The sequence below is a fragment of the Brachypodium distachyon genome, chromosome 3, assembly GCF_000005505.3.
Source record: "Brachypodium distachyon strain Bd21 chromosome 3, Brachypodium_distachyon_v3.0, whole genome shotgun sequence".
NCBI lineage: Eukaryota > Viridiplantae > Streptophyta > Magnoliopsida > Poales > Poaceae > Brachypodium > Brachypodium distachyon.
The window spans coordinates 53,494,671-53,511,145 of record NC_016133.3 but is presented as its reverse complement, the minus strand read 5'-3'; the positions used below and the strand labels follow the sequence as shown (position 1 = coordinate 53,511,145).

Here is a 16,475-nt window from a genome sequence, read left to right as displayed (position 1 = left end):
AACGGCCACTAACCAAAGACATGGGATTTTTCTGGCGGAACAGCCGCACCAAGGACAAAATCAAATGATGGAAAACACTCGTTAGTAGGATCAGACGGTAAGCGTTAGGGTGTCAAGTGGGATCCCACCAGTATCCCACTTATAGTTCAATTTTTTTTTAGTTTAATTGTTTAGCTAAGATTTTGAAGTAACAATTCCTAATGAACTAGAAGTGAGACTTAAGTTGAATCCCATTTACATCCCTAGCTAGCCTGGCGGATGGCAGAATGCTTGAAGGCTGTCCAGTTTTACTGTCTTTAGTGTGGCAACAACAAAACTAGTATGGCATCTCTCTTTTTTCTTTTCTAGGTGTTGTTTGGGAGTTCTAAATGTTTTGGTAATATTGTCTTTATGCGTGGGGAAAGACCGATGAGGTGAAATTTATGTTTTGATATTGTGTCTGGTGACAATGTTGTCATACACTTTGTGTTGTTACGTTCTTGGAAGTCGTTGTCTCATTGCCCAAATTTCTACATGTGTTGTGTGATGTTGTGGTTCCGAGTTAGCCAAGTAAGAGCAGTATGTTGTCATGCCGTTGCTAGCATGATTTTCCGTTAATAATCATTGCATGGCAATGTTTTCGTTCCTTCGGTATTGGCATCTTGGATGTCTATACTAAAAAAATTTATGTGTGTATTTTGCGTGTCGAAAGAGTAGTCGGTTGTCTAAGAAACGGTACTAACATACATAAATGGTTCTTGTATTTGGACCATATATTCATATTGATCATTATTTCATGATCACTGAATACGCATCGGCGTTTATCTGCAATAGTGTGTGTATTTGTTGATATAGCAAAAGTTTGAATCATTCGACATAAAAGCCAGATTTGCGTTTTTTTTGTGATGGTAAGCTGCAAGAAAAATCAGTCAAATCTATTGTGAGGGCGAAGTTTTAGGCCGGCGCAAATTCTCTTATTTTTCTATCTCGTGACTTTAGGGGCTGTTTGGTTTCATGCGCTGGTGTTATGGTGCTTGGCCAAATGCCTACCTGAAAGTTGCCTGCATCTCGATTGGTTGTTGTCCTCGTGAGGTCCCTGGCTCAGGCAGAGAACCTCAGGCTCAAGCCTCCAAAATCATGAGCTTGCGAGTTAATCGAAATTTTTAATCTAAAACTCACATCATGAATAGGAATAGTGGTGGTATTCCTCCTATGGCCCACCTTGTAGCACTTTAGGATGTGTTTGGTTGCTCGGCTCGGAGGGCGGCTCATTTTTAAGCCGTGTGGTGGCCCGATCAGGTGTTTGGTTGAATGAGTGGGGCTGCTCGACTTGGTTGCTGATGTATGATTTTGCAAACACGATCTGGTAACCTCTTAGTCACACCGGTGAGATTACCGCGTCATAGTTGCATAACAGAAGGATACCAACTGCGCACACCATAACACATCATCGAAGCTAGACTTAATGAAACCATGATACAACACAAATATTTGATGTCAATTTCTCGCTACAACATATTACGCTTTGAGTATTTCACAAACTTCTTCACCGTCCAAAACAGGATATTCGAACATTGACACCTCAATTATCACCAAGTCTGGCACTACTACAAAAATCAACACTAATTATCATCAAGACGTTGCTGCTACTGTGAGCACATAGTGACTACATGTACACAAGAGGGTATATTTCAGCTACCTTGCCAAGAGCATAGCAGCGAGGAACATATAACATCTACAGCCAAGAACATCAAGAAACATATAAAGGAGGAAAAATAGAACCGGATCGAAATATTTACCTTGCAAGAAGTCCAAGAACCGAAGAGACATTAGGATGTCATAGATAGCCAAAAAATAAGCAGATCCGTCCCTTCCTCTGCATAGCAATTCAAGAACGCAGCAAAAAAACAGATCAAGAAAGGCCAAGAAAACGGATCGAGAACAGAAACATATCAAGAATGGAGATGAGGAGCTTACCCCGTGTCGTGAGGTCGCCTTGCGTCACCGCCGCCGCTGGTGGCCTTCAACAGAGCGAGAGGAGAGAGTGGGAGCAGAAGGAGCGTGCGGCTCGGGTTCGGGGTCGTGAGGAGATAGCGACGCCATGGCTTCTGTTCGGGAGGAGAGAGCGGCGCGAGTGGGGAAATATGCCTAGGGTTGGGGAGAGGGGCCAGGGGAGAGGTATTTTGTATCAGCAGTGTGGGGGGGGGAGGAGGGTGTTAGGATGCGAGCGAACGGGCACGGGCTCGCGGGGCACGTTTCCGCCAATTTTGGCAAGGGAGCAGGATCAATTTTTCGGGGTTGATTTTCCGTGTGGGCCACTCAGCTCAGGCCAAACCAAACACAATGTTACGTGTGCGGGGCCGCCCGAACCCACCCAGACTGGCAACCAAACACATCCTTGATGTTTTGTTATGCTCATGCCACGAACCAAATACTCCATTCTACAACTAGCCTGGCTAGACAAAATCCATCAACATTTCACGCTAGCTTGAGGCATCAATATTTCCCACGCACGGTGTTCAGGTTAATCAGGCGGCCTGGCCTGGCTTCACGAACGCGCCGTGACAGTTGGGCGCGCCGCACACGCTCCTCTCTTCTTGCAAGTTGTAACGCGCCCCTCGGCCAGGCTTCGGAATCCCGGTTCCTGGCGTTGTCGCAAACCGCCCGCCGGCCACCCCTGGTTTCTCGTGGGCGTCACACCCGCGCTCGCACGGCACGGGTGGCCTGTGGCCACGGGACAACGAACGCGGACCTCGATGAATCCCATCATGAGAAACGGCGAAATCGGGGAAAGGTTTATTATCCCCGGCCGGAAGCGTGTGCCGGCACGATCGCCCATTAAAAAAGAATCCATTTGCGTTCATCATCCAAATCCATGCCTTATGCCACCGTCATTAGCTATGCAATGGCGCAATGCCGGTTCTAATTTCTGAAGAACCTGGAGTATGAACGAAACAGCGAGTCCCTCGTCCTTTTCCTTCCGACGCACATCTGTTCCTGCGCTCGAAATCTGTGAGACTCTGACCATTGCATAATGTATAGGATCCTCTTCTTCATTTTCTTCTTGCGTGTGTTTTGCGCGCTATGATAGGAAAACAACAATCGTATGGACTCACGACCGACCTTGCCACACGAGCCAGCGGGCAGCGGCGCCTAAATGCCTGATTGCAATCAACGCCGAATGGTTCATTAACAACAGGCACGAACAGATTGCATTTCTTTTTTCCATGTAGTCGGTGACCCCACACGTACGGTGGCAGCGAGCTCTGCCCAATATTTTGTGTGTTTCATCCAAGCATTGACCAGAACACCCAGGACTCCCAGGATGCAGGCTGTCCTCCAAACCCAATAGAAAAAGGTAACCGAACTGTCCACCCCGATAAGACCAGTGATAAGTTCCCTCGATGGAGTTTGTTCAGGGGAATCCATCCAGCCAAGTTCAGGGGACCTTTTCTCGCTGGCCAGGCCTGCCGGCCGGCCGGTGACGAGCAAGTCTCGCCAACCCTGCTGATGCTTCCCTCCTGTCTTCCTGCTCCCACTATTACTACTGATCCCTTCTTTATGTTTGTTTGTTAATTGCAACATGACAACCCTCGGACTCTAATTTCCGCCCTCCCGTCGCTGTCCTGCCAACCGATCGTCCACTCTGTCACGCCCGTTTCTTTCCACTAACAACCAGGATGCGACAGAGACAATCCATTTTTCTCCTCTTGTGTGCAAGAGAAAAGGTCAAAAGGGGGAGGGAGAGAGATGAAAGAGAAAGAGCAGCTCCTCCAAAGTGGTATTGCAACCATATATGGCCAAGGTATATAGCGCCAAATGTAATTATAGTACAAAAGACGGTTTCCTCTTTATGATAATATTTGAAAACCACTAACTATATTCATCTTAAATTATAGCCATGCATGCTCCTCCGGACTCCGGTCCTCCCTTTGCCTCTGCCTGCAAAAGGAGGAGGAGAACAAAAGAAGAAAACGAACTTTGTTCCTGACATGCCATTCGCAAAACGTTTATAACTCAAAATAACAAAGAGTATTGGCTCATGAAAGAGTGCTTGAAAGAGAGGTGATTGGTAGGGACGCCATGATAGCAGAGGTGTGGTCATCGCCATTGATAGCAGAGGTGTGCATTTGACTCCGGACTCCCCCATCCTCCCCGCGCACGTAGGACCAGCATATTCTCGCCGTTTCCTTGTACGGTACCTCTGCCTCCCGTCTTCGTTTGATGACAACGAAAGCAACGACTCAACTTAAAATGTGATTGATATTTGATCAGTCAAATGGTAGTATGCCTATGCCACAGCAGCACAGAGCAGTAGCACACCGACTGACTGGTTCAGTTCACCGACCATGCGTGCAACGGTGCAAGCAACCTGCATTTACAGTAGAAAACTCACCTCCATTTTGTGATTCAAATATATCCTTCGATAAACACATGAACACTGAAACAAAGCTCTTGGCAGCTTTAGGATCCGATTTGTTATATTTTTACGGTTTTGCTATTTCGAAGGCGCCAAAAAAATACGTATTTCTAATTCGATACTAACAACCGTCTGATTTAAACACTGAGATTCGTGCAAAACTATACAAGTACAAATGATGAGAAATTTTTAATCGGGTGGCTACGATCATTCGATTGAGAAATAACTATTTCTAAATCGACTGAGGAATAGACACTTCCATATTTCCAGTAGGAGGATTAGTATTCAGTTCAATTGATAGTGTAATTTTGAGGAAGCTAAACTAAATAAAAAAATCTTTTCTATCATACAAACTACATAATACACATTTACAAACCCCACAAATATTTTATAAATACGGTTTTGTATTCATAGACGACTCAAGTTATTTCTAAGTCAATGTTAACAAATTATCTGATCCAATCACTAAGATTCATGTGAGATTCGCGCAAGTACAAAACACAAAAAAATCTTAATCGAATGCCATTGTTATTGACTTGAAAAATATACCTTTCTGTCGATCGAGAATATACGTTCTGTAATGGGACAGTATTTTTTTAGGCCATTACAAAAAGCGTGAGACCATCCATCTCCGGTGGATAATGCAATAATGGCATGCTTTAATCAAATCTCAGCGATGAGCAAGCTATTCACCCGCGGTCAAAATCCATCCCCTCCCGTAGTGCAGCGATATTTCCTATCCACCACCCCGAACCTTCCCTCTTCCTCTCTAAAAAGGCATTTCTCTCCTAAATGGTTTTGGTGGCGATGACAACATGTTGTGTTATCTAATCGTGTGCTAATCATTTCAGATTTTATAAAGAATTTGTCATAAGACGATGAGTAGACCCTCGAGATGGAAAGAAGTGTAGCGGTGTTAGTGGCTTTTTTGATTTGATTTGAGTCGTATGACATCCATACTATAAGAGGGAATCCACAAAGGAAAGTAACGAGTGAATCACTTTCACAAACACGGGCATATATTTTGCACCCACAAAAAAGCCTACCCATTATGAGAAAGAAACAAAAATGAATTTCTAAGTTGAACTGTGTACTCTGGCTCAAAAGTTCCGCCCGAACTTCCGCCTGAACCTCCAGGTGCTCTCGGTTTCTTTCAGGAAAAATGCGGAACTTCCGGTACCTACATTTCCGGTGCAAAATGGTTCAATTTTGGGGACCTCATATAAATACCCCTAAGTCCCCAACGGTTTTTTTTTTTTGCCCGAGCATAAGCCAAGAATAGCCTTTCTCTCTCCCCAAGAACAAAAAGCTTAAATCTCCAAGATCTCCTTCCCTAATGCTTCCCCACTCTTGATTCTTCAAAGATTGGAGGAAAAGATCTTGATATAGGATTTCACCAAGTCAAAAAGTTGATTCTCCTTGTGTGCTTTGTGGATTTCGTTTCTCTTGGGTCGTTGGGAACCCTAGACGGAAGCGGTTGCCTCGTGCTCATCTTGGTGTTGAAGAACTCGAAGATTGGATTGGGCGCCTCTAATTGAGTTGTGAAGAGTGTCCCGGTCAAGTTTGTAAGGGTCAGGACTTCGCCCTCAAGGAAGCCATTAGTGGAGCTCACCCCACCTTTGTGGTGTTGTGAGAGGAGAATAGAGTGACCCTTTGTGGCGCCTCTACCTTTGTGGTAGAGCACTCTTCCAAACGGAGACGTACACCTATTCCAAAATGTCGAACTCCGGTCAAATCTTCGTCTCCCGTGTGGTGTCATTTTTTCTCCTTTACATTCTTGCAAGCTATATTGTTTCTCTTGTTGCTTCGGCTATTGCAGTTCATACTTGGGTTGCATTCACTTTAGAGAATTTAGTAAGCCCTAAGATTAAGTGTTTGTATCTTTGAAGAAAATAAAAATAAAAAGGAAAAGTTAAAATTTGTTAGTCGTCTATTCACCCCCCTCTAGTTGATCATACCGATCTTTCGGTTGGTACCAAAGCAAAGGTACGACAGTTAAAACATCAATGAGCAATCATACATGGACATCAACAGTAGATAACCAAAATAACTAAGAGTGCAGAAGTTGCATCTCCCGAAGAACCAGTCTTTGCAGGCTATATCGTCGTCGATTGCAAAAATTCACGTTGAAACACCAGACACACCACCTTACACGGGTGTTGCCGTCGAAAACTGGCCGCTGATGTAGGCAACAATTGGCCCGATCTCCTACGACGTTTTTCTCAGACACTGTCCAAATACATAGCTTGGCAAGTCATCGCCATCGCTGCCTCTAATGATCAGTTAAATTAATTGAAATTTTACAGATTTATTTAATACGGAGTATAATAATTTGTCTTAAAATTAATCGAACAATGACTTGATGCAACGGTTACAACATCTTACACAAATTTGTCTTTCTTTCGTCATGTATTCTTAAACATTATACGAGTAATCCTATTATTCTTGTTTACTCGTTATTATTCTCATCTACTCGTCGGTAGTTGGCCCCCCTCTCCCCATCTCCTTCTTGCCGAGCGACACAGCCCCCTCGCTCCGTGCATCTTCTTCCTCGGAGCTCCTTCTTCCTCCTCGCGCGAGCGCCGCCACCCATCCCGCTGCCGAGCGCCCGAGCCCCCTAGCTCGTCTTCCTCCTCGCTCGAGCGCCTCCACCGCAGGTTGATCTCCCCTTCGATTCTCTCGCTCCCGACCGTTTCTCCTCCCATCATCCCACGAACGGATTCCGCCCTTTAGATCCCCGTTTCATAATCTTCCCCAATTCGTAACTGAGGCAAAAATCAAGGTAGGGCGGCCGCCCTACCTTGCCCTACTGGGTCCTCCGCCCGTGAAGTTGGCCGATGTTGGATTTCTCATTAATTGACCCCTTATGGCTTGGTTTTGTAGCATTTATGTCTTAGCTTATTTGATTTTGTTCTGTTTACTGCAAGGTCGTTGAGCAAAGGGCAAGAAGAAATCTGGCCTAATTGTCCCCAAAGATGCCTGGAATTGCAGTGGATGGAATTGTTACGGAGGAGGTGCCGAATGAGGTGAATTCTTCTCAAAACAAGGAGAATTTGTCAGCCCCAAGGTCGCCTGTGGCCTCAAACATGATGGCAAGCATGCAAAGCGAGACACTTGAGATGCACGTTGAGAATTCTGGTGCTGGGGAGCCCTCAATCGAGCAGCTCTACAACAATGTGTGTGAGATGGAGAGCTCGAGTGAGGGTGGGTCCCCTTCACGTGAGAGCTTTGGGTCGGATGGGGAGGAGTCAAGGATTGACTCGGAGCTTCGCCACCTTGTTGCTGGGGAGATGGAGGCCATGAAGGTAATTGAGGAGGAGGAGGAGACTGGAGGTGCTGCCAATGTTGTGACTCCTGTTGAGAATGGGACCCCTGCCAAGGCACTGTCGTCTAATTCATCCAAGAAATCGAAGAAGGCTACAAAATCACAGCTTGAATCTGATGCCTCTGTAGGCCCTAATGGCAAGGCATCCCCTGAGGAAGGTGAGAGTGAGGTCAGCAAACCTGGAAGCCGAGTTGGCCGTCGCCGTAAAGCTAGTGTCAATCCACAGAATGGAGCAGAAGAGGCTGGCCTCGATAATCCAGACCTTGGTCCATTTCTTCTTAAGCATGCAAGAGACCTGATTGCCTCTGATAATCCACGGCGAGCACTGAAATACGCACTCCGTGCCACCAAGTCATTTGAGAGATGCACAGGTGGAAAGCCAAGCTTGAACTTGGTGATGAGTTTGCATGTCGTGGCTGCAATCCACTGCAACTTGGGAAAGTACGAAGAGGCTGTACCTGTGCTACAGCGATCCCTCGAGATCCCTGTGACCGAGGAAGGTCAAGAGCATGCTCTTGCAAAGTTTTCTGGTTGCATGCAATTGGGGGACACCTATGGGATGCTAGGTCAGACAGCACTCTCCCTGCAATGGTATGCCAAGGGGCTTGATATCCAGAAGCAGACATTGGGGGAGCAAGATCCAAGGGTTGGAGAGACTTGCCGGTACTTGGCTGAGGCTCATGTGCAGGCACTGCAATTAGATGAAGCACAAAGATTGTGCCAGATGGCTCTTGACATCCACAGGGATAATGGTCAGCCGGCATCACTTGAAGAAACGGCTGATAGGAGGCTCATGGGCCTTATTTGTGACACAAAGGGTGACCATGAAGCTGCATTAGAACATCTAGTGATGGCTAGCATGGCCATGGTGGCCAACGGCCAGGAAACTGAGGTGGCCTCAGTGGACTGCAGCATTGGTGACATTTATCTGTCATTGGGTCGATATGATGAGGCCGTGTGTGCTTACCAGAAAGCTCTTACAGTATTCAAAACTAGCAAAGGGGAGAATCATGCAACTGTGGCTTCTGTTTTTCTACGGCTTGCAGATCTATACAACAAGACAGGGAAACTGAGGGAGTCAAAATCTTACTGTGAAAATGCTCTCAAAATTTATCAGAAACCCATTCCTGGCACGTCTCTTGAAGAGATTGCCACTGGTTTAACTGATGTTTCAGCCATATATGAGACCATGAATGAGCATGATCAAGCACTGAAGTTGCTCCAGAAGGCCTTAAAGATGTACAACAATTCTGCTGGCCAACAGAGCACAATTGCTGGAATTGAAGCTCAGATTGGCGTCTTGCAATATATCTCAGGGAATTATGGAGAGGCGTACAACTCCTTCAAGAGTGCGATTACTAAGCTCCGCACATGTGGTGAGAAAAAGTCAGCCTTCTTCGGCATTGCCTTGAACCAGATGGGGCTGGCATGTGTTCAAAGATACTCGATTAATGAAGCTGCAGAACTCTTCGAGGAAGCTAGAACCGTTCTGGAGCAAGAATATGGCCCATATCATCCAGATACTCTGGGAGTGTACAGCAATCTTGCTGGAACTTATGATGCAATGGGAAGGTAAGCTTCATACTGATTCCCTTGTTAACTTATCTCTTACCTTCTACTGCAAATAGATTTTATGTCGGTATGTCACTAGCTGGAACTGCAAGTATACGCTGTTTCCCATCTTGCACTATTGTTTCTTTGGCAAACTAACTGTTACTCCCTCCGATCCTAAATTGTTGTCGAAATATTACATGTATCTAGACGCTTTTTAAGAATAGATACATCCATATTTGGACAAATTTGAGTCAAGAATTTAGGATTAAAGGGATAGCTTTTATCTGGGACTTCTTAGTTCTCATCATTACCAGACATCTAAGCCATAACATATTTGTCAAAATTAATAGAAGTGATGGTTTTCCATGTGCACCTCACCTTTCTTATTTCCATGATTTATCGCTAAGTTAATGTGGCAATCAATTTGGTCGCTCTGAAGTTTCAACGAGGGAACTGATTACTGGTCCATGTTAGTGCTCATGATGTCCTGGTATAGGGTTTTTGGTAAAACCACAAATTGTTCTGTTATAAATGGCAATACTTGAGCCTGTGTTATTGTGTACCACCTACCAGCTTGGCACATGGATTAGTCTCTTTATGCAGGCTTTTGCAGTTCAAATTGAATTGAGCAGATATTGATTGAGATAAAGTTGTATCTACTTAACTGAAGCTGGGCCATCTTAAAACAATCTTTTAGTGTAGCTGGCTATTCTGTGAAAGAAATATTGCAAATACTTTATCCTCTTTTTTGAGGAAAATACTTTATCCTCTTTCTTTATCTCCATTTGCTTTTCTTTGTCCGTCTGGAAACTTCATGCTACCTTGCTAGACATGTGGACTGCCAGCTTTATAGCGTTCTTTCTAATCATGATGCAAATTCTGAACTAAGAATACAACTGCCTTCTTGATAAGAAATGTCAACACTCTAGCCTAGCTGGCCAGATCAGATTTCTTAAGCAACATGCTTTCTTTTCTCCGATACCTTTTGAAGCACATGTTATTAAGATACTGAAAAATTTATGTTTCCCTCTCTCTCAGAAGGCTCAGTTGATGAGACTTTTCTTTTGCGTTCTTTTGTTTACCAGACTGGACGAGGCCATTGAGATCTTGGAATATGTTGTTGGAATGCGCGAAGAGAAGCTAGGCACCGCTAACCCAGATGTCGACGACGAGAAGCGGAGGCTTGCAGAGTTACTGAAGGAGGCTGGCCGTGGGAGAAGCAGGAAGGCGAAATCCCTCGAAAATCTGCTTGAGACCAACCCGTATACCGTCACAAAGAGGAGTACCGTCGCAGCATGAATGAATCATACTGCTCTGAAAGGAGGAGAAAAAAAGAAGGAAACTTGACTCGAGAGCGGTGGTAAGAATTGGTGCATCAATTCGTTTATTCGGACCTGGTGAGAGGGGTAAATGGGAATAGCGGGATTGTTTAAGAAATCTAGAGGTACGAAAATGTTCTGATTGATTGTTGTAAAGTTACAAAGGCTATTATCGCCGGTTGGTTATTACTTGTTCAGTGTCCTGGGCTCTGCGTCTTTGCTGTTCTTGTATAAGCGAGTGCTGCTTTGCAGTAGTTGTGTGCGGCGTTTTGGTTGGTTGCCCTGTCTGTCGCAGTATATAATATGGACAATTATAGTTCCCTTCTAATAATGATGATGGTACTACCAATTGAATAATACAGCTCATTTGACCCTGCAAGATTATCAGTTGCAAAAGCGATTCGCCAGCGAGACTGTACCTGCCGTTCGATAATTAAACAAGTTGCCGTGGTGTGCACTAGAGCGAGCCGTCAAAGACTTTGAATGCAGAAAATTCAAGCCAGCAAATGTACCGTCTGCTCAGTACAACTGCTTAGTTGACAGGGATGAACAGTAAAATCTACTTCCGATCCATAATAAAATCTACTTCTTCCAGTCCATAATAAGTGTTAGGCATTTAGTACAAATTTGTATTAACTTTCTACTAAACCCCCAACATTTGTTATGGATCTGAGGGGTATTTTTTTTGAAATATTATAAAATTCTGAAAAAAGACCCGAGCCTGCACCAACTATAAATTTTCCATGTCGAACAGAGAAATTTTATGTCTTATACAAAATTAACAAATCTCAGTGCTCTGAAAAGAAATAAATAGTACCACTAAATTTTGTTTATTTGAACATAAGTAACTCTAAAACTTTTTTTTTGCTTCAAAATTTACAGGTGTGGCTTTTTTGCGAACTTGGGGGTACAAGGAAATAATTACTTTTTTTGGTAGCCAGTCAGTAGAATAGCCAAAAAGTGAACGTCTCTTATCTACCACGTAATTTTACAAAATAGCTCCTCGGTTTAATGAAATAAAGTCTTGTGAACAACTGTATAAGTAAGGCAATGACACCCCGTATCATAAGATAGTACTGGAGTACTTATGAAAAGCCTTTTACTGATTACAGACTTATGAAAAGATTTTTACTACTTCCTCCGTCCCATATTAAGTGACTTAAATTTGTCTAAACATGGGCGTATCTATATACTAAAATACATCTAGATACATACGTCTAGATACATGTAATATTTCGACACTTAATATGGGACAGAGTAGTACTCACTTATGGAAGCAAGTACAGACTAAGTGGTACAGTACCCCTCCGATCCATAAAAAATGTCGGCCATTTTGTACTAAGTTAGTACAAACTTCGTAGTAAGTGGACAACATTTTTTATGGATCGAGGGGAGTCGTACTTACTGGAAAAGGTGGTTTTTTAGGAGCAGAAAAGATAGACAATACTTAGGCAACTTCAAGCACTGGAATTTCACATGCAAAGTACCAAGGACAAGGATACTCTCCAAAGTCACTTAATTTCTGCAAAATAAAGATCTCTCTTGACAGCACCGAGGGACGATTTACTCGAAGAGTTCCTACTGCGGCAAGCACACGTATGGTTTAGACCAAAATTCAAGATTCCGTCACATTAACCACCCATTGCATATTCTTAACCAGGACTTATCACTAGGAGTATTAAAGTACGAGGAACCATGAAGTAATTTCACCAACAGGCCATGGCTATCTAGTGACCATACTTCTGGAACTCCCACTCACTGTTGTCTGCAATGACAAGTTGGAGCGTCAAAAAGTGAGCAGGCACAAGTAGCAAGTAACATTTATACTGGAAGGATTGACAGGGCTACAGACCTAGAGGGCACACTTGACGGGTCTTGAGCCAACGGCTGATGCAGTGGAAGTGGAATGCATGGTTGCAAACTCCTGAGAAATGCAAACAAATCATCAATTTAGTTTTTTGTGAGTCCTTGACAGCATAGTTTAACTCTTTGCAAAATGCAGTGTCAAAAGTTACGCAGACACAAATAAGAACAGGGGCAGTACAAGTAATCATTATAAAACAAGAACAATGATAACCTTGCAGTAAAGAAAATTCACTACAGTAGATAAATGTATGGCTATAATATTTAGCTACAGAACACCATCGAGGAAAACTATATGGCAGATGTTGCAGTTTTATCACCTAATGATCTCATACACCCATGGGAGATCCATACTATTTTATCACCTAATGGTCTCATAAACATATGCAATATTCTTGAAATAATAACTTCTGATCTAAAAATACGCATCATTAGTATAATGATGAAGTGCTAAACAGGAGATATATAAGAATTTTCACTTCCAATCAATCCCCTCAACAGCTGATCAGTATCTCAAGAAGGTTTATGTCTGTAGGGCATTGGTGGGTACTTCACAAAAATTTCCCATATTCTGACCTCCATTCCTTTGAAACTTTGAATTTCAAACCAAATGATGTAATTACCTCAAGGAATAAATAATTACCTTAAGGAATAACCAAAAGTGAACAAATGATAGACGGTGAGCTGAACAATAAAGCTATTCTGTTAAGTGGATATACTTCCTTTCTTTCTGAGAACAACAAATGTTGTAACAGAATATAAGGCATACTGAAATTCAAGAAATGAGACAAAAGACCAACAATCCAATACTTCGGTTTAGTACGGGGATTAGAAAGCCATTATTGGTAGAGGAAAGAACTATGTTAGATGTTATTGTCCTGGGAACATGAGAGAAAAAACCAAGTACGTGTATCTAGCCATAAACGATGAAGATAAAGCAAAACCCATTGATTATGCATGCATGCCTTATATTCTGAAAGAACATTGCCGAAACCATAAGCCTTATATTTTGAAATGAAGGAGTACCATGTTTGCAGTTAAGAACATAGATTAGACCAAACATTGCCTGATATATCTAAATCTGTTGTACCCTACAAAGAAGTTAAGAACTAAGGGATGACATCCATTATCGACCTCCAAAAAAATGGGTATCCAGTATCCTACCACGGAAATCTAAAACATATGATCATATGACTACAATTAGAACCAGTAGGTCAAGTACAGACTGCAGGATAGATGGTTAGATTACATTGCCTTTCCTATAGAACATGTGCACCCTCTTAAGTTTTACTCTGAAGTCTCCAGTTGAGGACCCTTAAATAATGAAGAGGGTGCTGGTTAAATTATGAGCTTAGCCACTAGACCATGTAAGCCAAGACCACTCCTCATATCCCAATACCAGTAGTATGATAAAATGATGTTAGAAAAGCACTAGGTTGCTGAGTAAAGCGTTAGTAAATGATGCTGACAAGTGACAAATCATTACCATGCAAGAAATATCTTCCCAAAACAAGCTAATTGTTGTCGTAGCACAGTGCAGAGTAACAAATTGATACATATAAGCAGCAGCTCTAACTTCAGCTTAACCAACCTATGAGACCAAAGGGAACCATCATTGCATTTTTCAAATAACACAGCACCAGCTTTGTGCGACTAAACTAAGTGACACTGCAAACACCTGAGTTTCATGCAACTGAAATTAAGCAGTGCTGCAGTCTAGCGATAATAAGTAAATCCCCTTTCCAGAGAATTCAAGCAAACACCCTTCAAGGACTCCCAAAGCCATACAGGTTGTATACTTAACAAGGCTAACATCACAGAAGTAATATTGAGCAACCAGGGTCTTGTAAGATGCAAAATATTACTACTAGCAGCACAAGCCTACCAAAAAGTTACATTACGGAGTGGAAGGAAACACTCTCCAATATTGCTACTAGGAGTGGCAACCAAAACTGTCAGCTAACATCACGGAGTGGAAGGAAACACTCTCCAATAGTTCAGTCCCTAATAAACCTTTAACAGATTAAGAAACTTGTTACGTAACCTAGCATGTGTCACCGAAATTTATATGGTACGACTAACATCAGATTGATCAGGTACTACTACTCTACTATCAGCACTGGGCCACAACGACGCACCAACCAAGCATTACATTACCAGTAACAACCACCGCTAAATTGCAACATCATAATCAGTAAGAAAAGGGGGGAGTGGGTAGGAAGATCAGTATCATACCCCAAGCGACGGTGCACTCCTCGCTGGTGGCGCTGGCCTGGTTCGCCTGGCACTCGATGCCTACATAGACGCGCATCCAAAGCGCCGGAATTCAGATTAAACACCAAAACCCTAGAATCATATAAACAAATCGAAGGAATGCGGCGAACGCGACGAGTGCTCACAGAGGTCCATAATGTGGTTGCGGCAGATTGCGCAGTTGTCGACCACGATGTCTGCACGCACACGAAAACGGGGGCAAAATCACATCAGATCACGCGGAATCAACGGAGCGAGACCAGGGAGCGAGCGAGAAGAGGGGTGGATGTATATAGTTCATCTGCTTACCCCAGGCCCAGAGCGCGACGGCGTTCCACTTCTTGACCTCGAAGCGCTTGCCCTTCTTGCACCCGGCGCCGGCGCAGGAGGGGGAGGCAGCGGCGGGGGGCACGGCCACGGCGACGTCGCCCTGGTCCATCGCGAGCGAACCTACGACGCGAACCCTAGGAGAGCGGGGGACAGGGAGGGGGGCACCGCGAGCAGGGGGAGAAGAGAGCTTTCGCGTCTGGTGAGGACGAAACCGACTAAAAAGAGGGGGCGAGCGACATGCAACCCCCCTTATGGGCCGTCATAACAGATCGAGGTGTGTACGGGCCCAAATTCTTATGGGTCGCAAGAACATCCTTCTTCCCCACTACAAAAAAAAAGAACATCCTTCTTCCGAAGGAACCAGAGTTTTGTTTCCTGATACTTACATGAGGTATTCCGGATGCCAATACATGTAATTCAAAATGTTATTCCGGATGCCAAGACATGGTTGTTTATGCTAATGGAGTCGACGCCAATTAGTGATTTTGCTGTTATCTTAACTACTTTGTGGGCTATTTGGTGGGCACGTCGGAAGGCAATCCACGAAGACAAATTTCAGAGCCCATTATCTACCTTTGCTTTTATTCAGCGCTTTTTGGAGGATCTTTCAATTGCTGTCAATGAGAAGACACCTGAACCAGAGCAGGCTGGTCTCGGTCGCCATGCTCTAGCCCGGGCTGTGCCTAGATGGATCCCTCCTCCATCTGGACTTTGTAAAATCAATGTAGATGCTGGCCTTGCTCGTTCGGGAGCTGGCGGTGCTTGTGCTGCAGTATGTCGGGATGAGTCTGGGATGTACCTAGGTGCCTCAGCCATCACTATTGTGGGCTTGACTGATCCCACAGCCTTGGAGGCAATGGCATGTAACGAGGTTCTGTCACTGGCTCAGCCGCTCAGGATCTCCAGTTATCCAACTTCGTGGTGGCGTCTGACTGCTTGAGCGTAATCAAAGATCTGAAAGAAGTTAACTTATGCTATTACAGCGCTATCCTCAGAGAGATTGTTGATAGAAGAAAGTTATTTGCCGATGTGCTTTTTCAGCATGAGAAGCGTACTTTTAATCTAGAGGCTCATAATTTAGCTAAAGCGGCTTCACCGCTGTCTTTCGGTCGCCCTTTGTGGCTTCTTGGAACCCCCCGACATGGCTTGTATCCCTTACCAAGTCAGAGTTGAATAAAGCTGGATTTTCCCCTCAAAAAAGAAAAAACATGAGGTATTATTTTACAGTAAATTGTGACACTTAATACGAGACGGAGAGAGTAGTATGCAATTGCTGCGATCTTAACGGTTCCAGAGTGGAAGTCCACCTTCGTCGAGTTGTGCCAGACTTGTGGATTTCCTGAAGAACAACATTGATAATTATTTTTCTAAGCTTTTGGGATGGTGGTTGTGGCTTCTCCATCAGAGGTTCGCAAGGTTGTGTTCATGGCGC

At 44.0% G+C, this 16,475-nt stretch overlaps 2 protein-coding genes across 2 annotated transcripts; one reads left to right on the top strand and one right to left on the bottom strand.

Moving 5' to 3' along the window:
* Positions 1-6,870: 6,870 nt before the first annotated feature.
* LOC100826447 (kinesin light chain) lies at positions 6,871-10,971 on the top strand. The gene is made up of 3 exons (XM_003570157.4): positions 6,871-7,056; positions 7,327-9,296; positions 10,364-10,971. The coding sequence occupies exons 2-3, from the start codon at positions 7,375-7,377 to the stop codon at positions 10,575-10,577; spliced, it is 2,136 nt and encodes a 711-aa protein (XP_003570205.1). The 5' UTR covers positions 6,871-7,056; positions 7,327-7,374; the 3' UTR covers positions 10,578-10,971.
* Positions 10,972-12,041: 1,070 nt separating this feature from the next.
* On the bottom strand, positions 12,042-15,245 carry LOC100826136 (RING-box protein 1). The gene is made up of 5 exons (XM_003570156.4): positions 15,023-15,245; positions 14,860-14,910; positions 14,696-14,755; positions 12,450-12,521; positions 12,042-12,362 (listed from the first exon to the last, which is right to left on the bottom strand). Exons 1-5 carry the CDS (start codon positions 15,150-15,152, stop codon positions 12,325-12,327), a joined length of 351 nt encoding a protein of 116 aa, XP_003570204.1. The 5' UTR covers positions 15,153-15,245; the 3' UTR covers positions 12,042-12,324.
* Between the last annotated feature and the right edge of the window lie 1,230 nt (positions 15,246-16,475).